The sequence below is a fragment of the Mizuhopecten yessoensis genome, unplaced genomic scaffold (assembly GCF_002113885.1).
Source record: "Mizuhopecten yessoensis strain PY_sf001 unplaced genomic scaffold, ASM211388v2 scaffold6779, whole genome shotgun sequence".
NCBI lineage: Eukaryota > Metazoa > Mollusca > Bivalvia > Pectinida > Pectinidae > Mizuhopecten > Mizuhopecten yessoensis.
This window is the reverse complement of record NW_018406720.1, coordinates 1,246,833-1,271,063: the sequence shown is the minus strand read 5'-3', so window position 1 is coordinate 1,271,063 and position 24,231 is coordinate 1,246,833. Positions and strand designations below refer to the sequence as shown.

The 24,231-nt window shown below is 35.9% G+C and overlaps 1 protein-coding gene across 1 annotated transcript in view; it reads right to left on the bottom strand.

The window, feature by feature from the left end:
• The window catches only part of LOC110452646, a 32,759-nt gene extending 12,576 nt beyond the window's left edge, over positions 1-20,183 (bottom strand). The window contains exons 1-3 of the mRNA XM_021501287.1: positions 19,127-20,183; positions 4,354-4,482; positions 3,493-3,647 (exon numbers count right to left, since the gene is read on the bottom strand). Of these exons, the coding sequence (XP_021356962.1) occupies positions 3,493-3,647; positions 4,354-4,482; positions 19,127-19,391 (549 nt within the window). The 5' untranslated portion in view covers positions 19,392-20,183. The remainder of the gene's footprint in view (positions 1-3,492; positions 3,648-4,353; positions 4,483-19,126) is intronic.
• Positions 20,184-24,231: the final 4,048 nt, after the last annotated feature.

The following is a 24,231-nucleotide window of genomic DNA, read 5'->3' as shown; positions in this document are numbered from 1 at the left end:
TTTATATTGTTAACTAGTTCTCTACTCAGTCACTGACTGAGGTTTGATAGTGCATGCTAACTAGTTCTCTACTCCGTCACTGACTGGGGGTTGATAGTGTTATCAGTTCTCTACTCCGTCACTGACTGGGGGTTGATAGTGTTATCAGTTCTCTACTCCGTCACTGACTGGGGTTTATATTGTTAACTAGTTCTCTACTCAGTCACTGACTGAGGTTTGATAGTGCATGCTAACTAGTTCTCTACTCCGTCACTGACTGGGGGTGATATTGTTAACTAGTTCTCTACTCAGTCACTGACTGAGGTTTGATAGTGCATGCTAACTAGTTCTCTACTCCGTCACTGACTGGGGTTTATATTGTTAACTAGTTCTCTACTCAGTCACTGACTGAGGTTTGATAGTGCATGCTAACTAGTTCTCTACTCCGTCACTGACTGGGGGTTGATAGTGTTATCAGTTCTCTACTCCGTCACTGACTGGGGGTGATATTGTTAACTAGTTCTCTACTCAGTCACTGACTTGGGGGGTTGATAGTGCATGTTAACTAGTTCTCTATTCCGTCACTGACTAGGGGTAAATAGTGCATGTTAATTAATTCTCTACTCAGTCAGGGGAACTGACAACTGAACGAGTAGTTTTTAGTAGTCGATCGAGGGGAACTGACAACTGAACGAGTAGTTTGTAGTAGTTGATCGAGGGGAACTGACGTTGATCGAGGGGAACTGACAACTGAAAAAGTAGTTTTTAGTAGTTGATCGAGGGACCAAGTAGGTTTTAGTAGTTGATCGAGGGAAACTGACAACTTAACAAGTAGTTTTAAGTAGTTGATCGAGGGGAACTGACACCTGAACAAGTAGTTTTTAGTAGTTGATCTAGGGGAACTGACAACTGAACAAGTAGACTTTAGTAGTTGATCGAGGGGAACTGACGTTGATCGAGGGGAACTGACAACTGAACGAGTAGTTTGTAGTAGTTGATCGAGGGGAACTGACAAATGAACAAGTAGTTTTTAGAAGTTGATCGAGGAGAACTGACAACTGACCAAGTAGTTTTTAGTAGTTGATCGAGAGGAACTGACATCTGAACAAGTAGGTTTTAGTAGTTGATCGAGGGAAACTGACAACTGAACAAGTAGTTTGTAGTAGTTGATCGAGGGGAACTGACAAATGAACAAGTAGTTTTTAGTAGTTGATCAAGGGGAACCGACAACTGAACAAGTTGTTTCTAAAGTTGATCGAGGGGAACTGACAACCAAGAAGTTTTTAGTAGTTGATCGAGGGGAAGTGACAACTGGACAAGGCGTTTTTAGTAGTTGATCGAGGGGAACCGACAACTGAACAAGTTGTTTCTAAAGTTGATCGAGGGGAACTGACAACTTAACAAGTAGATTTTAGTAGTTGATCGAGGGGAACTGACAACTTAACAAGTAATTTTTAGAAGTTGATCGAGGGGAACTGACAACCGAACAAGTAGTTTGTAGTAGTTGATCGAGGGGAACTGACACCTGAACAAGTAGTTTTTAGAAGTTGATCGAGGAGAACTGACAACTGACCAAGTAGTTTTTAGTAGTTGATCTAGGGGAACTGACAACTGAACAAGTAGACTTTAGTAGTTGATCGAGGGGAACTGCCAACTGAACAAGTAGTTTTTAGTAGTTGATCGAGAGGAACTGACATCTGAACAAGTAGTTTTTAGTAGTTGATCGAGGGGAACCGACAACTGAACAAGTTGTTTTTAAAGTTGATCGAGGGGAACTGACAACTGAACAAGTAGTTTTTAGAAGTTGATCGAGGGGAACTGACAACTGACCAAGTAGGTTTTAGTAGTTGATCGAGGGGAACTGACAATTTAACAAGTAGTTTTTAGTAGTTGATCGAGAGGAACTGACAACTGAACAAGTAGTTTTTAGTAGTTGATCGAGGGGAACTGACAACTGACCAAGTAGGTTTTAGAAGTTGATCGAGGGGAACTGACAACTGACCAAGAAGGTTTTAGTAGTTGATCGAGGGGAACTGACAATTTAACAAGTAGTTTTTAGTAGTTGATCGAGAGGAACTGACATCTGAACAAGTAGTTTTTAGTAGTTGATCGAGGGGAACCGACAACTGAACAAGTTGTTTTTAAAGTTGATCGAGGGGAACTGACAACCAAGAAGTTTTTAGTAGTTGATCGAGGGGAACTGACAATTTAACAAGTAGTTTTTAGTAGTTGATCGAGAGGAACTGACAGTTGATCGAGGGGAACTGACAACTGAACAAGTAGATTTAAGTAGTTGATCGAGGGGAACTGACAACTGAACAAGTAGATTTTAGAAGTTGATGGAGGGGAACTGACAACTGACCAAGTAGTTTTTTAGAAGTTGATCGAGGGGAACTGACAACTGAACAAGTAGTTTTTGGAAGTTGATCGAGGGGAACTGACAAATGAACAAGTAGTTTTTAGAAGTTGATCGTGGGGAACTGACAACTGACCAAGTAGGTTTTAGTAGTTGATCGCGGGGAACTGACAACTGAACAAGTAGATTTTAGAAGTTGATCGAGGGGAACTGACATCTGAACAAGTAGTTTTTAGAAGTTGATCGAGGGGAACTGACATCTGAACAAGTAGTTTTTAGAAGTTGATGGAGGGGAACTGACAACTGACAAAGTAGTTTTTTAGAAGTTGATCGAGGGGAACTGACATCTGAACAAGTAGTTTTTAGAAGTTGATCGAGGGGACCTGACAACTGACCAAGTAGTTTTTAGTAGTTGATCGAGTGGAACTGACAACTGAACAAGTAGATTTTAGTAGTTGATGGAGGGGAACTGAACTGACAACTGACCAAGTAGTTTTTTAGAAGTTGATGGCGGGGAACTGACAACTGAACAAGTAGACTTTAGTAGTTGATCGAGGGGAACTGACAACTGACCAAGTAGTTTTTTAGAAGTTGATCGAGGTGAACTGACAACTGAACAAGTAGTTTTTAGTAGTGGATCGAGGGGAACTGACAACTGAACAAGAAGATTTTAGTAGTTGATGGAGAGGAACTGACAACTGAACAAGTAGATTTAGGTAGTTGATCGAGGGGAACTGACAACTGAACAAGTAGATTTAAGTAATTGATCGAGGGGAACTGACAACTGAACAAGTAGTTTTTAGTAGTTGATCGAGAGGAACTGACAACTGAACAAGTAGATTTTAGTACTTGATCGAGGGGAACTGACAACTGAACAATGTTAGTACTCAAATATAGATATACAGTTTTTGGTTAAATCAATGTTTCATGAATTTGACTGGGATAGGTAGGCGATTTAAGTGAATCGGGTGGAACTGACTTTCATTGTTTAAATTCTTTAGCTATCGAATTGATGGAATAGTCTGTCTTTGTCTATTTTTACATCAGACATTCTTTAACTGTGAAATAAGTGGTGTTTATTGGTGTCAATAACCCTTCGTAACTATGGTGATTGTATTACATTACACGGGAACCATTGAGTACAGTACTACCCATACCTTTACTTCTTCTTTAAAGGATGGAACAGTAAACAGGATATTGTCTTTCAATTCCAAGGTCGGAGATCGCGCATGCCCGCTGATAAATGGGGTGTCTGGTTCTACGACATCCGCTAAGGCCATGGAAGCTTCAACGGTCGTCATAGCTATGATTCCTTAACGGATGAAAGTGTTAATTAGCATTCAAGAAAAATTACTTTTCGAAGTCAATTTCTCATTATTGTCACTTGTAATATACTCTGATTATTGTAACATCATCCAACCTTCAATACAAAACAAATATGTGGAAACAAATATGTGGAAACAAATATACAAATATGTGGAAACAAATATGAATGTCATGCGAAATGATTAAAACAAGCTTTATTTACTGATTTTACAAATAAGTATTTAATATCATGTCATATAAGCATAAACGCATACATTGAATAGTGTATCGCTTGATGCCAACACAAGCAAATCATGAATAAAACGCAGACAATATATATATTATTTTATATTAACACAAGCAAAGCATCATTACAATGTGTACATTATGTTGTATAGACACACACATGTCATTGATACAATATATATATTATTTGATATTAACATAAACAAAACAACAATATAATGTGTATAATACATACATAATGTATATGCTCACAAAGAGTTACATGTATATTTTGTATTGAACAAATATTGATTTCAATGATGTTTCATTAACACATGCAATTAGTTGATCAATGAATATTTAAAGGAAGACGAGTCGAAGCAGACAATAAGGGAGTCAGCACAAAACAATAATGTTCAAATAGCGTCGAGAAGTAGAATTGAAGGCGGAAGTTCACCTCAGAAGGACTTTCTGGTCGTGTGCCCTACCTGTAAATGTTGATTTGCTAGCCGTGTCGTCACAGGACAGGAGATCAGCTGGTTTCCCGCCGGGAAGTACATCCAATATAGCGTCGGTTGCCATGGATGGCAGTCCACAGTCATCATAGATGTCGAACCCTGAAATAACATAATGGTATATAGCTGTTTGACAATGGAGAATGAAATATGCCTTTGGTTTATCTTGTACATTTCAATAATATGTGTAATATTTTTAGAGATATGACAATGTCTCGAGCTAATGATGATTAAAACGATCAGCAAAGACGTAACAGTAGTCCAAATTTCTTTCAAATGTCAGCCCTTTTTAGACAGCATATCTTAATATGATAAATGATTAAATACTTACAAGGACGTTGACCTAACATAAATACAAACAAAACATTCCATAAAGTTATGTTTTACGCAAAGCACGAACACAACTATGAAAACGTTTTTTCTTGTTATCTCATAAAAATTTGTAATCGTCTAACCAACATTACATCACTATGATGTAGAGGTATAACAGTTGATTGATATGCAATAAAAAGGCATCTATTAATATAAAAAAAACACTGCAGTATTTAAATGTGGAACAGAACTAAGTTTGTGTTGTGTACGGGAGTCAGTTGACATATTACAGCTAGATAATTAGCTATACGTCTCCTGTGTGTAATGTGACACTGACGGAATACATAGTTACTCATCCTCAACATACAGCGTACAATATCACTACAAATTGATGTTTAAAACCAAAAACGGTTCAAAAGTACACCAACTCCTAGACTTATCATAAAAGGATCTTCAACGTTAAAAACCCAATAGGTTAAAAAAAATCATTCAGTTCCAGACTACTAAACAAAAACGTCAATGCTAGAATTCGAAAAGGAAAATACATACATCCACTCCTATACTTTTTACCAAAGATCTTCAATATTTAAAAAACACCAAAAAACCCCCGAAAAAGGTAAAAAAAACCATACACCCAGTCCTAGACTTTTCACCAAAGGATATTCAATATTAAAAAAAGGAAAGGTAAAGGACAACCACCCACTCCTAGACTTTTCATCAAAGGGTCTTTAATGTTAAAACTAAACAGATAAAAAAAAACATACACCATTCCTAGACTTTTCACCAAAAGTTTAAAACTGATAAAAAACAAACACTAACTCCGAGACTTTTCGCCAAAAGGACCTAAGGATACGGGCTTACTTTATACGCTAATAAAATCGTCTTTGCAAAAACATCCGTGTTGAGAAGAGCTAAAGATCATTGATACAGATTACTTCAGTGCATTTACTTGTTTGTATTCGTTGATTAAAACATAAAATGTAAAATGTGAAATATTTCAACTATCTAGGTGAACTTTTTCTTGTCATATTAAATTTCCATATTGGAAGTATTTAGGTCACTTTTCTTCACCACATACCCATGCTTATGACATTCAAGGTGACCTCCACGTAGGGGACATATCTTACTACGTCATACGCGGACGGTCATCAGATCATTTATATCACTAGTGTAGGAAATAGGAAAATAGTATCCCGATGTTCTGTGATAGAAGTCACTGTATCGTTATGGTCATAGAATACATTTGTTTTATATAGTTGGTGAAGTGATCGTACCTATGTAGATAATTTAGTTACAAACATCTGGTAGGCTTTGATTAATATTAAGGAAGAGGTAACCGTTGATTTTACTATGACAAACGGTTGCAATACAACATCAAATAGGCGTCAAATACGCCGATTTATATATAATTTATTATTTTATATCTTATAATAGGAAAACATGTGTAGCAGTCCAGGAAGTTGTTACTGGGTACAATGGGAATAACAGATTTGATTTTACCTAATTTACACTCTTTATTTAACCTCGTCAGTTGACTCTGTAGTTGTTACATATAATGTACTTGGTTGTCGAAATACATATATTATGATGCTAGACTGAATAACAAGAAAACCGCCGAAACCGAGCAGTAAACCGCCCCTCCCCCTTAAATGATTATTTACTTATAGTTAAATGTGACATAATTTTACATTATGATGAGTGGAACCTGTCTGTAAGCCGAACAAGTAAACATTTACAACATCATATGTCAATGGCGTCAACATAGAAATAAACAGTGGTATTAAAGGTAAAAAAGCACCAAAACACCATGTCTTAAATGTTCCAGGTATATGTAGAATATAACAAAAAAGGAACAGGTGCCCGTCAAACCTGTTATAAATATTCAAGTTTTGGCTCCGATGGAAAAATTTAGGGGCATGGGGGTTTCCAAAATGGTCCCTCCTCTGATTTCAATTTTCCTTTGGTGAAGTGTAAACCTAAACCTTATCACAACAAAAACACCCATTAAAAGTCAAATGAGTACTTGGTTCGTTTTTCTTGGAAGCATAAAAATTAAATTCTCAAACAGTTTTCCCAAAAGACGAATGTTGTCAAACTTTCAATGCATTGAATGATCATTTATGATGCGACTAGGGATCATATGCTACAGTAAACATGTAAAAATTCCTTGCTTTGCTTTGGTTAGTTATCAGATATTTATAGACAAATCAACAGCCAGAACCATCTCAAGCAATGATATTTTCCAGACAAAAAATGTGTTCATTTTAGAATAAAAGCATCTTATAACTTTTGTATACCAAAACTATTTTGATTATAGAAGGACTAGGTCATGAACTATCAGTGACAAAAATATCAATCCGAAACAAGTGGTGGAACATATTCAAAGAAGGGTTCAAATGACCATATGATATGTACATCAGAATTCATGGCTATATGTATAGTCTAATTATGATGACAGAAAACTGACAGAAAAGAAGAAAATATTTGTTCCAGTTTAGATTGAATGAATATTTAATCAACAGAGAAGATGTTTTGAAAAGATGCGCTGTTTATTTCCTTTAAAGATGACCACCAAAACATAATTTTACTGCACAATCAGTTGTCAGATTCCCAGACAACATTCTTGCGATATCAACGGAATTCAGAGATTGTGTGTTGTTTGTTCCTTTGCTTTTTATATATATTTTAAAGTTAGGCGCCCTTTTAACAGCTGATGGCATTTACAGATAATGTTTTGTAATATGCAAGATTATGAAATGTGTTCGAATGGCAGATTGGAAAAAAGAAGGGAGAGAAAAATATTGCGAGGTTTTTGAATTTGTTTTCAAACTGGTAATTCTAGATTCACCAGAAAGCAACTTATTTCAAACTTTTTCGGATCTTCTTAGCCCTTGAGTGCAACTGTTCTAAATTTTGAAGATTGCTACAATGTATGATAGCCATGATAAATAATCTTTCCCTTTGCCGTAGTTGATAATAATACCTATGAAAATTGGCGAACGTTTTATTTAAAGGGAAAAAAGACAAGTTGAAAGAAATGGAAAGGCACAAGTGCCTGTAAACTCTTTATAACCATGATTTGTTCTCTAATAACAAAAATGAACTTGATATTGCTATTTGTTCTCAATTTATCCTATAGTTAACAAAATGTACCACAAACTCTCCTTCATACCCTGACAATAACAGAAATATCCATGTATATCCGGCAGTTAGTCCATAACCAGGAAATGTTTGATCATCATCGCGAGCTGAGTTCAGTCTGTGGTATCTCAGTAGTTAAGTATTGCCATTAATACAGGTATTTCAACCTGCGTGTCAGAGTGTTACATGAAAAGGTCTGTCCTGGCTAAAATGTATATATAACTAATGCAATAATATGTAAATAATGCAGACGAGAACGCAGGCCGTGTTATTTGATATGTGTAGATGTATTTAAATAAGCATCAATTAAATAATCAAAAAGGCTATGGTTAAAAACGCTTTATATAGCCAGGAATAGTACACACTGTCTGATCGTCAACAAGATAAGAAGAATGAACATACATGCATATGTATTCACACACTGTCTGATCGTCAACAAGATAAGAAGAATGAACATACATGCATATGTATTCACACACTGTCTGATCGTCAACAAGATAAGAAGAATGAACATACATGCATATGTATTCACACACTGTCTGATCGTCAACAAGATAAGAAGAATGAACATACATGCATATGTATTCACACACTGTCTGATCGTCAACAAGATAAGAAGAATGAACATACATGCATATGTATTCACACACTGTCTGATCGTCAACAAGATAAGAAGAATGAACATACATGCATATGTATTCACACACTGTCTGATCGTCAACAAGATAAGAAGAATGAACATACATGCATATGTATTCACACACTGGCTTTTCGTCGTACAAGGCTTTATACAGTTTACCACGGTATAAGAAAATACTTGTCATGAGTCAGAAAATGGGTGTTTCTTCGTACAAGCAATTACATTTAACCTGTACATATCCCTATATTTCGTGTAAAGCTGGCTCCGAACATATTCACTTTTATGATATAAACACAAATGTCATGAATGCCACATCGTCCTTGTCTAACGCTTCAGCGTAAATGAATCTGTTGACCCATCAACTTCTGTGACGAAATATAGTTTGTGGAAAATTTCCTCGCTTCCGGGACTGTAAACTGTAAATTGATCAAAAAGGTAATAAAATGTCTCTATATGTTTTAGAAACTTAAATTTATGCATCATGGCAGATTCACCCAATAAATCATTTTTATCGTTATTATGTAAAAGGGTACATTTCTGAAAATGTATTTTGCTCTTGTGTGTTAACCCTGTGGAAGCAAGATGATATAGAGTTGCATTATAAAGTTTGACAAAAGGCACAGAAATATGATCACCGATATAGAAGACACGAAAGTTGTCAGAATACTGTCAACAGTGATTATAACAAAGGCTAAACAAATCTCCATGAACGTTATATCATATAAACCGATGATTATGATAAAAACAGAGAAAACTTTAAATGAATGTTAGACTCAAGAAGAAATAGTTATAATACTAGTATTACAATAATAACAGTTCAAGCAATGTTTATGGTAAAGGATATAGCAGGAACTAATTTGCCATTAGAGGAATAGACCCGAAATACTTCCTTATCTGGAAATTGATTATCACAATGGGGTGGTTTACATGTAAGTGACGAGTTCCTATTTATCTACACATATCGGCATTACTTCCTTGTAGTTAGAATTTAATCTCATATGGCTTGCATGAATTTCTACATATAGTTTAAAAACAAAGTACCGGTATCTGTGGTAGTCCAAGGTAGTATCGTTGTAAGGGATTTTAAATGCAACTCTTTCCTTGCCCTATATGTTTTACATACAGTTGGTTAGGACACGTTTTACCTAGATTTTCACACTTTTGATCATTAGTACCACTGACGGTTTGTTTGTTTGTGTTTTACGTCCTATAAACAGCTGTGGCCATTTAAGGACGTGCCAGGTTTTGGTGGTGGAGGAAAGCCGGAGTACCCGGAGAAAAACCGCCGACCTGCGGTATATACCTGGCGACTGTCCCACGTAGACCTCGAACCCACGACCTAGTGGTGGAGGGCTAGTGGTACACAATGTAAGACACCTTAACCCCTCGGCCACCGCGGCCTCGGTACGTCCTTAACTCATTTACCCCCGAAGACACATTTGAACTCTCTTATTCAAAGGTTGGAATAGTTCATTAATTTCAGGGGTGAATGAGTTAAATGACTATAGCTGTTACCACTGATGAGTATGGACGACATAGCTGTATGGTACAGTCAATATTTACTTCTTCTGGTTTTCTGAATTGACTGACGTTAGTTTTAATAAGATGTCTCTAAACTTTATATTTCTAGTTATTATACTAATAACGCACGTAAAGGACGGGCGACCACCACACTGAATGTATTACCTATTGGTGTGTCCTGTATCAAGGAGCAGTGCTGTTGTTTATTACTGCTAAATAAAATCACGACTGGACATATAATTTGAAAGTCTCAAATATGTTGACAGAAAACTAAACATTTACGCAGAATTCCTTCCTTTATTTTATTTTGTTTCGTTTAAAGACTTATTTTTTTTTAACTTTGTACAGATTTTTTTTTTTTTAATTTCACTAAAATATTTTTCTAAAATAAAAATAAAAACCTTTTAACTCTACACGAAACGAAGCGTTATAAAATGTGCGTTATCATTAATTTAACACTTTACACAGGGTGCTCAAATTGTCAACAGACGAAGGTCACACAATAACCTTGACGAAGGTTAAACAAGAAAAGCCCAGTCATCGCTCTAAAGCCTGTGGTCAGCAATGGTAAAATTTTATATTTGATTAATGAGTGTCGTCTGCGTCGGGAAAGCTTTGTTAAGTGTGTTACGTCTCTATTGTCTCAATTTGTTTCCTACGCGGGTTTCTGGGAAGTATGTAAAATGCATGTCCCACGATTGATAGATACTTTTTATCTTATACTGAAGCTTTAATGCAGTGCAATGAACTTTAAGGAGGAGACAAGCATAAGTTGGAAAAATGGCGTCGAATCCATAATTTGCATTCCAATTTCATTAATTGCTGACATGTAAAAATAATATTTTTGCCAAAGGATTCTTTCCTAGGCCCGTATTCATAAAACTGTTCTCATGCTCAAGCATTGATTTTGTGCTCAAGTCTAATTTCTTGTTCTAGTTATAAATTATTTAAAAATTCTTATTTTGTTAAAGTTTTGGACAAAAAAATTAAGAAACTTGAAGCCCCGAATACTGTTTAAATATTTAAATTTGACTTTTTTATCATTTGGCATGATTTAGATGGGTTACAAGAAATCTGGTTTGAGCACAGAATCCATGCTTGAGTATGAGAACGGTTATAAACTGTTTTTCTTTTGTGGTAGTGATTTGGAATTTACTTTTAAAAATACGCCAGTGTAAATAATTTATCGTAGCATGTCAAACTCTTCTCATAAGACATAAAACAGGATCTCGCTTGAGAGCCTTAATATCTTTTCCTAGTGTTAATCAATCACCCACGTCGAGATTTTATACAAGGATTAATATTTTTGTGATCTTCCCATGGTACACCTGTTGGAAGTTCCGGTTCTCAATGACGTCATCACTAACCCCACGTCAGTGCTACACCTACACACTTACCAACATGCTGATCTTTATTCATTGTTGTAAACTGCGTTTTACTTGCAAAAATTATTTGTATTTGGTAAGTTTTGCACTCTAGACATGTTAGTACCTAGGATTGAACTACCACAAGTTCCGTGTTCAATGGAAATGTTCGTCACGCACCAGTAGACACTGTTATTGTGGTTATTGTCTTTATTTGTACGAAATAAAAACAAAGGTAATATTTTATATGTCAAATTATTTCAACATCAATACGTTACGTAGAAAGATTGATGTCATATTATGACAAAATTTGTTACAACATATGATTCTACCCGGTAATTAAAAGAATGTCTTTGTTAATATCGATATCTAGTATATGTATGTAATAAAATACGTTTAAACCTTAGTAGTTGTGTGCATGTTTATGTATACTTCTGTCCACTTAAAGATAGTTATATATATAAAAACATAAATATTGTATCATATATCAAGTACTACGACGACAATATCATCAACTGCCAAGAAAGCAATGATTGGTTTGGTTTTATTTTGTGTAACGTCCTATTAACATCTAAGGTCATTGAAGGACGTGCCTCCATGAGTTATGTGTAAGCGTGCATGTGTGTATGTGTGCAGGAGACAGGGTATGTAATAGCGTGGATCTGATGCCGACTTTATAGTGCTATCTCACTGAAACACCATGCCGAAGGAACCCATCACAGCATTCTGCCCGGTCGCATTATACTTATAACGGATGACCAAAAAAGCAATGAGAGATCCTGGTGTAGCAATGGCGATTAGATAAGGGATGTGTTCATGGCGATATAACAACATTTACACCGATTTACGGATCCTTCAACGTTTCCCTCTAATCAAATGATATGTTTTTGATTTGTATTCAAATATTTATTTAATACGCTAAGACAAATCTTTCTTATGTGCTCATGTGTTCTGTAGTCATATTGTCTCGAAATGTCAATCGAAGTCCAAAACATGCAATAGTTTATATTTACATCTCTTACATAACTAATTTTGAGAAACTGCAAAATGAATTATCAAATGCAATCCAATAAAAATCATGAAATAGAAAGCTTAAGACAGTAAAATTGTTCTTGGTAATGTTTAATATTTAACAGTATTATGCATGTGTTTTTTCTTGTTGATATGCATTGAAAATTGTTAAATGCTAAACAACAGTTTAATATTAATATATATAATAAACAATGCCATTACGTTGTGATTCGTTTAATAGCCTATCCATGTTGTTTTTTTGGTAAACAAGACATGTCTACTCTCCGATGAAGTAGTAAGAAGACTTACCTTGCCTCTGTATTTAAATATTTCTAAACAGCAATAAGTACCGTAAGGTTGATTGAATGAAGGGAATAAAGAACGTGAGATGTGATAGTTGCTATAATGTCAGCAAAGTTAAAACATCATGGTTCTTTGTCTATTGTCGTATTTGCCATAATGAGTGTTAATATGCATGCAAAAATAAGGCACGTGTGCATAACACAGCAGTCGTATGTATTACAAGGTAACTGGTCTGTACAGCTCGGGTTTAATGCCTGGTTATATTAATTATATGTTCCCACTATCATAATCTACATCTCTTGGCAGATTTATTTGTGTTTGTTAAATGCTTCATAAATCGAAATTGACATGAGTAAAATAATTTGATGTAAATTAAAATTTCAGTTAAACTCTAAAGTAATGAACATACCATAGAAGAATAATTGAAGCCCCTTATTTTAAAAATACAACAATGAAATCCTGTCATTTGGCAATATACAACTCAAAATACATTTATGTTTTTCTTGTCTATAGAAGAGTAATTTTCTCCAACCCTTCACAGTTGTGTCTCCCGTTTTAGCCGGGAAAGATGAGCGTGTCACTCCCTAGGGGAGATAGCCTCGTGCCGATTGATTAACATGTGTTCAATTGTGACGTCCCCTACATTGAGGGTGTAACAGAAAAATCTCCAACCCTCAAATCTCTAACCCTCGATGTGATTTCTTTTGGTTGTGCCTCGGGTTTTAGACAACCAAAAAACATCACCCCTCGGATTGGAGATTTCTCCGTCACACCCTCAAGGTAAGTGGAGATTCTATTTGTCTAAGGCCTGTCTGCCTATTGTTATGGCTGTATGGTGGTATGTCTTAAGGGGTAATTGACTTATAAATAAGTGGCAAATATGTGTAAAGGTAATATTTAAACAATGTACTATATCTAGATAAACCCTTCTCGTAATGTTATGTCTCATCAGTTTCTCGTAAGTTATTATCTTATATCATTCTCGTAATTAATGTCTTATATCCCTCTAATGTGTCACTAGAAGAGTAGTATTTACAGAAACCATATCATTTCCTTATCTTATTAAATCCTTGTCTTTTGGTTGGAAAACACACTGCGTCAATGTGACACACATAAATGTCTAAATATACACTTCCTGGTTGTATCTAACACGTATAAAGCATGCCTTGTTATTTTGATTACATAACTATTCTCGGAATTTCTGCAATTTCTTTTTTTTATTAAGTGTTTAAGGAGAGCTCCATGATTTGTTAAGTAATTATTCAGGCGAAAGGAACGCTGACACAAGAAGAAAAAAGGCACGCACAAAGGATTGGCTGGATTTTATGAATTACATAAAACAAACTTATAATACATTAATTGCTGTTCTTTTGTTTTTTTTGCGCTTTTGACAATTTTGCTTTGTTAGGTTGAAAAAATATCACTAATTGTGACAGGTATGGGAATGTGATCAATTTTCTTTGAATCAAATTTCCCATATTTTTGTTTTTAATTTGTATACTCCCGTAGACGATTAGTGCCCTCTAGTAGAAGGGCTTTCATACAACGCACTCACTCACGTTTATACACAATCAACTTTTACAATGTAAACAACACTGCATTATAATATTAACTTTTAAAAGTTATCAAAAAACCCATCAACATCCAGCTCTAGGTTTCACATGGCTGTTTTCATGATTCATACACTTGATATCTAATGTCACTGGACGCGAAAGGACCTGCTAGTTTTTAAGGAGATGATATCTGACCCATTTATAATAACTGTAGCAGTAAAGTGTAACTGTACTAGACCCTGAGTGCTACTGAAAACCCAAACCACAGATGTCGGCTTCCATACTATACCATGAAATCTGTGGGAACCACATCCCTCACCCCATACCTGTAACAATGATGACATAATTCACTAGGCATTCTTTTGTGAGGTCTGTACGAAAACAGGATATGAGAACTATTGATGGGGATAAGTATAAAGCAGGTCTATCGTGTCATTGCATGCAAGGTAACATACAATCTGGAAAAGAACTGATTTGCTATTTAAATGGCTTAAGTTATATGTAAAATACGTCTCCCTAACGTTATACTGTTACCATTGTAAGAAGGAAATAAAAATACAATCTTGTATAATAATCCACAGACGAACGTCAATACGTTTTGCTTTCTCAATGAAAATCTTTCAACTTAATGATTTATAAACCGCTTGTTTGAGCGATTCTACATTAATTGATTCACATTTTATTATCAAAATTTGTTGCGTTGAGTGGTCGTACATCTCCGTTCTGCTCGTGACGTCATATCAAACACAATCATCTGTCATAACTATACAAATATACCTCGTTAGGATATATATGATCTTACATGAGTTTCACATGAGATTTATGAAACGAGTCTAAGAATGTTTCAATTAAAAGGCGAGTTTCATAAATTTCATATGAAATGAAAACGAGTGTAAAATCCTTTTTATCAAGATTTGTGGCACACATTTGCGTAGGAACACATTAGATATAGATGTTTGTTCTTTTTACCTAAGTACCACTCATGGATTTAAAATTGACAGAATGACTATTTCGTGCAGTTACAGCATTATCCTGTTTGGCTTTCTTCCTGTACCAGTTCAAGTTCAAATATTTTATTTCCGTGTCAAACACATAGTATTCATAAAATCACAATACATATATACCTTTGAATATAAAATGTGTCTAGCCAAAATGACTTATGAGACACGTTATAAGAACAATCACACTATGTACTATCTTCAGACATGTAATGTTATTAACCAGTCTTTGTAAAACAATTTTGCTTGATTACCTATTAACTTTTAAATAGATGCTTCTTCACTTTCTATTCCAAGTAATTATTCTACCCATGAACAGTGTAGCACATGTCAATTAACACAACTGACCAATGTAACAACCATAAGTGATTACTCAGGTAACGACCCAGATATACCGCGTGTGAGTACTGTAGTGATATGTACCATCGTGAAATGGCCAACCCTTACAACACACAAAGAATAAAAACTACATCAACATAACACAATAGATATTTCCCGAGAGCAAATTCGAAAACAGTATAAAAAATATCCCACTAAACGTTCGGTAGAGACGCCTAAAATGAGACCCAACAGAATTGCATTTTTCCATGGTGAGCACACGGAATCTTCGGCCCAACTTGCATCATCTGGGACTTCGATCTTGTGCTTTTGCTTCATGATTTGCTCTTGTGTTTGAGGTGTCGCCATGGACACCTTTTTTATCACTGTCAGACTCATATGACTTGTCATATAATCGTGTCCAATGCACATTTCACAATGTAAACACGTAAAATAATATCACAAATTGTGGACGCCGAAGTCATATGGCTGTTGCAAACAAACGACTCCAAATATGAGAATATAAAGACAAATGACAAGAATACCAAGCGACGCATTATCAGTGTATGTAAAACCACGTGGAAAGAGGATAAACCATTAATTTCAAGTGTCACGTTATTTGAAATACACAGGTGTGTAGCCTTATGACGTTTAACAGTAAATCCTTATAACTTCCTACACATTGTAGCTCTGATGTGTATAACCTAGCGTCTGTCTGCGGGGTTCATGTCTATCCCACATGTCTCTTGGATACTGTTGTTTCTTAGACTACCATTTAAAGCCTCTGTCTCCTGGGCTATTGCTTATCTCACCTGTCTCATGAACTTATTTTCTGACATTCATTCAAATCCTGGTCCACGATGTTCATACGTCATTTCATTACCCTCGCGGAGTCCTACCAGGTAAAACACCATTTCATTACCCTCGCGGAGTCCTACCAGGTAAAACACCATTTCATTACCCTCGTCTATAGTGTCCATTACAAGTTTTATTCAAACTTTGGGCCATCAGTATACAAAACATATTTTACACAAATCATGGACAATGTACAGAGGATGAAAACAATCATATTCCATTATAATACCCTTAATTTGTTTGCCTCATATATGAATTTTCCTAGTATACACAATTCTTTAATATTATGGACACTCAATAACTGGACGACTTTAAACACAGATGGTTTTTTCCAATAATAGCTTTTGATAAAACGAGATCTGAGATTTTGGAATTTAGAACAGACCAATAAAAAATGAAATTCGTCCTCTAATTCAGAGGGGGAGTTACACTGTTTACAATATCTACGTTCTCTAGGTATATTATTATACCTTCCAACTTCTATAGCTAAAGAATGGGTAGATGTACGTATTCGAGTTAAACAAATGCGATATTTCTTTGGTATATATTTTGTGAGGTAAAATTGTAATGTTTCTCCAAAATCTATTATATGTTTATACAATAAACATTTTGGAGAGTTTTCCACTGTGGCCCTTAGGAACGGTATGCCTTGATCAAAAATTCTTTGTTTTATCAATGGTAATAACAAATTTTGCTGAGAGATACATGGATTTATTTAATTCATCTCTTACTGCTATAGCCCAGTTGAAATCATTTCTACTACAACACTGCAATAAAAACCTAGAGGAAGTTGATATAGTACAATTTTCAGATTTTAATATCTTAAACCAATATTTTATCATTCTATTTTTTCTCATCCAAACTAGAGGTAACCGTCCTAATTCAAGATATACCATGTTGTTATTGGCCGATTTCTTCACTTTTAGTAGTGTCTTACAAAAATGTAAATGTACATGTTCTATCTCTGGAGCTTTGTGCATACACAAAATTTCACTTGCATAGAAAAGGATACTGCTTACATATGTATCGAAAAGGTGGAGCATATTAAGGTTAATGATGAACACTTTGAAAATAATGCAAACATAGCTTTTCGTCCTTGGCTAGCTAATTGTTTTTATATAGATGTGAATTTATTGTTGTAATTTAAAATAACACCTAGGTAAGGAAATTGATCCACACATTCAACCTTACTTCCTTTGTAATACCATTTTTCATCATTATGCAATCTTACACCTTTTCTAAAAACTACATTTTTTGTTTTTTCAGCATTTACAGTTAAATTCCTTTCAGTACAATAATTTTCTAAATTATCAAGCATAATTATCTTGGAGACCTTCTACAGTCTCGGAGAATTACACTAGATCATCAGCATATAGCATCAGATATAAACTGAGTTCCTCAAACTCATAACTACCCTTGCAAATACACAGCTGTCATTATCATATATTGTAACCTATATACCTGTCATTATCATCTATTGTCTACTACATTCCTATCATTATCATCTATTGTCTACTACATACCTGTCATTATCATCTATTGTCTACTACATACCTGTCATTATCATCTATTGTCACCTACATACCTGTCATTATCATCTATTGTCTACTACATACCTGTCATTATCATCTATTGTCTACAACACACCTGTCATTATCATCTATTGTCTACAACACACCTGTCAATATCATCTATTGTCACCTACATACCTGTCATTATCATATATTGTCTACTGCATACCTGTCATCATCATCTATTGTCTACTACATTCCTGTCATTATCATCTATTGTCTACTACATACCTGTCATTATCATATATTGTAACCTATATACTTGTCATTATCATCTATCGTCTACAACACACCTGTCATTATCATCTATTGTCTACAACACACCTGTCAATATCATCTATTGTCGATTACACACCTGTGATTATCATCTATTGTCTACTACATACCTGTCATTATCATATATTTTCTACAACATACCTGTCATTATCACCTTTTGTCTACTACATACCTGTCATTATCACCTATTGTCTACTAAATACCTGTCATTATCATATATTGTCTACTAATTACCTGTCATCATCACCTATTGTCTACTACGTACCTGTCATTATCATCTATTGTCACCTACATACCTGTAATTATCATCTATTGTCTTCTACATACCTGTAATTATCATATATTGTCTACTACATACCTGTAATTATCATATATTGTCTACTACATACCTGTAATTATCATCTATTGTCTACTACATACCTGTAATTATCATCTATTGTCTACTAAATACCTGTCACTATCATCTATTGTCTACTACATACCTGTCATAACATCTATTGTCGACTACACACCTGTGATTATCATCTATTGTCTACTACGTACCTGTCATTATCATCTATTGTCTAATACATACATGTCATGATCACCTATTGTCTACTACATACCTGTCATTACCATATATTGTCTCCTAGTCGCCTTACACTTAATGTAAACCCCAACTAGTTAATTATGGGCATGATGTATATTTTCTGTATGCACTAATCTATCAAAAGGAATATTTAACGTCATACTTAATATAATGATTGATTTCAATGAACGATTACATCGGAAAGCTTTGATTGTTTGTTGTCACTTTACCAACGCGGTCTATTTATATTGGATAATTGAGGTTAGTTCATGCCTATGATTTGTGGTGAATGGGTGGGGTGGGCTGAAGACTTACCCAGAGTTATCCCCGGTATGTAACTGCTGAGGATGTTTGTAATCCATTCGATCGCAATAGCAGTCTGGAATCCTTTAGTAGATATGCTTCCGCAATATTTTCCCGCGGAAGTCTCGTGCAAATTTGCGATAACCGCAAAGTTGAGCGTGCCATTGGCGGAGATAGTTCTATCCCTACAGTGGTCGCCCATAGATAGACACTGATCTTTGGCGAAGCACGCGACGAGACCCGTCCAAATGTAAACACACCCATACAACCAGTACATGGTTAGGGGAGGTTCCAGGTAGCCTTATCCTACTGCTGAAGATAGGGAACACAGTGTCCAGTGGTGGTCATCTCACACTTAATTGGGACTTATGTGTTGAGTTTGCGTCACTTTCCTCTGATCTGGTTTAAACGTAAACTAGTGAGACATCACGTGGCTACAGGTGTATCATTTGTCAGGTAACACAGCATGACGAAGGTGAAACCTTATTGGCACGACTTTGTTCATAGCATGTCTACTTCTTTGTCATAATCGTCCAAACATACGTCCGCCCGTCCGAGTGTGTAACGTCTCCTGTAGTGCTGGACAGTCTGATCCCAGGAGTATAACTGGCAATACTTCCTAACACTGGCATTTCCAATATTGTTCACATTAATACACTTTTACACAGGTATGTCAAGGTCGACTGCCTACGTACTGTCATTACAAACCTAAGCTCAGGTAAACCTTAACGAGAACTAGGTGTGTATACGTGCGTTCACTGGAGCGAGAACAGTTATCCCAGCATGATGACCTGCAGTGGACACTGATCTATATAAGTTATAACTGTACATACTCTATTAGTTAGAGTGACACACGGTCAGTTAAGTAATAGAGTACGAATGCTTCCAAACACTATTACGATATTACATATGTGTGTATCAATGGTGATCATAGACTCTGCACACTGGGTGGTGGAGATCCGACATGATTGATCGGCAGTATTTAGGTCTGATGTAAAACAACGACGGATCGATCTAGTTTTATTGACGTTCAGCTCGGATTCTACAGTTTTATATATATATATGACAATGTGGTTAAACGAATTTTCCGTACAACTTGTTGATCATCATCCTGTTCACCTGTAACAGTGCCCCTGTAACTGTATACTTGTTTTGAAACTTTTATTTACAGAGATGCCATGCTTGGTGTTTTGTCGTTTTTATTTTTTTGCATTTGTTGTAGTCTGTTTACTTAACATTTATTATGTTCATGTTTCATCGACGATACCCGCCACGTAAATCTAGGTCAAAATCATGTCACGTCCTGACGTCGATAATTCGGGTAGTGACACCAAACCATTAGGTACACTATAACTATATATACATATAAACCGCATCGACCTTCATATACATATGTGCGGTAACTACGTTCCAATGCAAAGAGGGAATGTTATTCCGTCTCCACCACCGGTACCACCATCCCCCGTTCCACAGCACCACAGCCCCCACCACCACCATCCCCCGTCCCACAGCACCACAGCCCCCACCTGCCCCGACTTCAGACCCTGTAATAGCTGATATATACAACCGACTTTCCAAACTTGAACTGCTACCCAAAATTATGACAGATTGAATTCCATTGACAATAGATTTGCACAGGTTGACCAAACTATAAACGATATCAGGAGTGAATTAAAGGAACACGGGGAGAAGTTAACTGTAATTGACTTTCACCAAACACTTGTTGAGGGGAGGGTCAGTAACAGAGAACAATTTCGCGATGATCAAATGTGGGAGTGTAAGGAGATGAAAGAACAAATACTTGCTCTCCAGAGTAGATCTATGAAGGATAATTTGTTATTCGGGGGTATACCGGAGCAGCCAAGGGAGGAAAACACGGAGGGGGTGGTAAAAGACTTTATCCAGACGGGAAACCCAGAACGATTGTAGCCAAATTCGAATGTAGAAAGGACCGCGAGATGGTTTTAAAGTCGGCGCCAGTTAAACTAAGGGGCAAAAATGAGTTGACCGTTAATGAACAGTTTCCCGCCGAGATTAACGAGAGGCGCAGAGAGCTCATCCCGATCACGAAGGAAGCGAAACGTCATGCTAAAAGGGTACGCTGAGACAGACAGACAGACAACGTTTTCCATCTCATCATCAGGACCAAACGCGCCATGTCGTTCCGTCCGTCGTTAGGGACGCGACACAAGTGGTCCTGGTGTAAGTCACCATGGTAACCATGGTGGTGTGTGCAATCATACATTGAGTAGAACCCGTTGCACGAAGTCATACAATATAGTCATGCAGTGGTGTGAAATACACAACATACAATATAATCATGCAATTATGTCAGTTGTAGTAATACATATCACAAGACTAATTCATACAATACAAACAATATTATGAATGGTAGTAAGTTGCATTAATAATGCAGCCCAATTGTGCAATGGTATAACAGGAAAGACGTAGTAAATGCTTGCCTACTAATATGAATACAAACATATATGTATTTCATGTATTAATCTTGCTGAAGTCTGAGGTACACACACTGTAAATTGGTGATCACATACATATTACTCAGTATACAACATTCAAATATCTAAGGATAAATTACATAATACCACTGTGTTGAGGATTTTAGTAATAATAACAATGGATTTTATTCTAAAGTCCTCCAGTTCATATGGAGATAAATCATAGTTGAAAATACCACCAAGAAAAACAGGAAGTAGATGGTAATTAGAATTTACATTAAGATAAAACACGAAATATATATCTTTCACAGTACTGAGTACACACCAGAGCTGGTCACGTAATAGCTGTGTGTGAGCATTCGAGTACACTATGCATAATAGTATCTTTGTGCATAGATCCACAGTAATGACACAAATATGTATTTTCATTATCGCGCATTTCAACACAAAGTTTAACAACTTTCTGAAAACATGGACTGTATTGTGGAAAGCGTAAAGCAAGTTTCCATATAGCATACGGTTGTATCTTATTATGTAAAAGAGTGAAGCGAGAGAAGTCCCTATCAGCGTTCATTCTTTCACATAAATTAAACTGTTCCTAGTTTTTTACATGGTCATTGACTAAACGCTTCCATTGACTTTTTGTTTGGAAATACACCACTCTTCAAAAATTCATCTATAACATGATACAAATTGTATTTTTGTAAAATATTAGCAATGTCGGGAACAAAACCTCTACTTAATTGAGACAGGTTGAATTCGAATAGACGCGTGATTGGAATTTCGCTGGTTAAACAGCCAACTTCCATGGCAATCTAATTAAAATTATATCTTCACATCGCTCCCGTTTACTGATATGTCGCGTTGAAGATCTAACAACATCCCGTAGAGGGTCATGTTCAGGCGACCTTTGCATTAACCAATCAGATGAGAGCTTACGCATTTCTGTAATTGATGATGTAATGATTTCGGAACACACTTGCTATGATAAAAGACCGAGAGGTGTCAAATGAGCATCGAAAATGGCGGCGCCCATGACACCACGCCGTGTCTATCTACAAGACAACGTTTGTACAATTTGTGGATTTTGCTTTGAAATAAGAGAGACTTCCTCTTCTGGTGATGTTGTCGTTAAAAAGTTTAACAACCTGAAACTAAAATTAACCAATGACAGGCTTCGCAATATTCAAACTATCACTGGACCAGACGAAAAAGTGGATTTTGGGCTACGAGGTGTCTGCATTAAATGCTACAGGTCCTGCTTTCTGATTGGTTGAATAAAAGAGTTATGTCGCGTTTTGATTGGCTTGTTATAAATGCGATAATGTATTCATGTTGACCTCTGACGTGACCCTCTATGGGATGTTGTTAGATCTTCAACGCGACATATCAGTAAACGGGAGCGATGTGAAGATATAATTTTAATTAGATTGCTTCCATGGAACATATTCTACAAAAAAATAACATTTTCTTAACGCAGATGTATACTTCTACAGAAAACCAACCAATCAAGGACGTGCACATATCTGTCCTTGTTCTTACATTATAGAACATCACGTGAAGACCGAATCTGTCCGCTTTGTTTTACTGGAGTCGGAAGCGAATATCATTATTTGTTGATATGCTCTATGCAATATTAGAATATTCTCAAATCTATCTCTGTTCATTCAATTTCTAGAAAGACATTTAAAAAATAATATTTGAATTTCACACATCAAACTGTAAAGTTTTGTAAACATATAGATATTACTGATCATTTTGTTAAACCTAACATAACTGTATTGTATAATGAGTGTGGTTACAGCGTGTTTATCATGGTTTGTTTTGTTATATCCCTGATTGAAGGTATTTGTATCTGTCTATTACAGTATTGTATGATGGGATTGTAACACTGGCTGTTATACCTTTGTAATATTATATGGTATGATAGTCACTATTTTGCCATGGTATGATTGCACTGTATGGTTTGGTTTACTATCTATAATACATGTATCATGTAGTACGAGTAATATATGTGTAATACTGTAATAACATTATTGGAGGATTGTACTGTAAGATGGATGCAACAGTGCATGCTATACCACTGTGTGAACTTACGGTATGGGTGAATGTAATGCTGTGTATTATACCATTAATTTGTAATATAGTATTGTAAAATGAGTGTAATACTGTATATCACTGTATGATGAGTGTCAATGTATGAGCAGTTCGTTATATTGTCTATTATATGGTGGAACTGTATAAACAGTCCCAAGTGGCATGTTGTGGCGAGCAGGCATATTTTTATAAGTTTCAAAATGTATAGGTTTGCGTGTGTAGTACATGTGTAGGAATTGTGGGGTACCGGTTTGCTATGGTTTTACCCTAGGAGTCGGGTAAACCCACATTATACTATAAACGGGTTTAACAGTAGTACTATAATGGTAATTAGGATATAGATATACACATGTACAGTATTTGGTTTCTCCTTGGTGGAGAATGTTAAGTAATACTTGCCAAGATTATACCCTGGAAGTATGGTGGAGTCTCGTTGATAAGGGTAGATCGACAAGGCTATTTATAGTCAGGTACATGCAAACTCTGCCAATCACCTTTGGGAGGCTGAATAGCTGATGTGTCCGGTACCAGTTTGGTAGATACTCAGTGGGGGTACTTACCGTT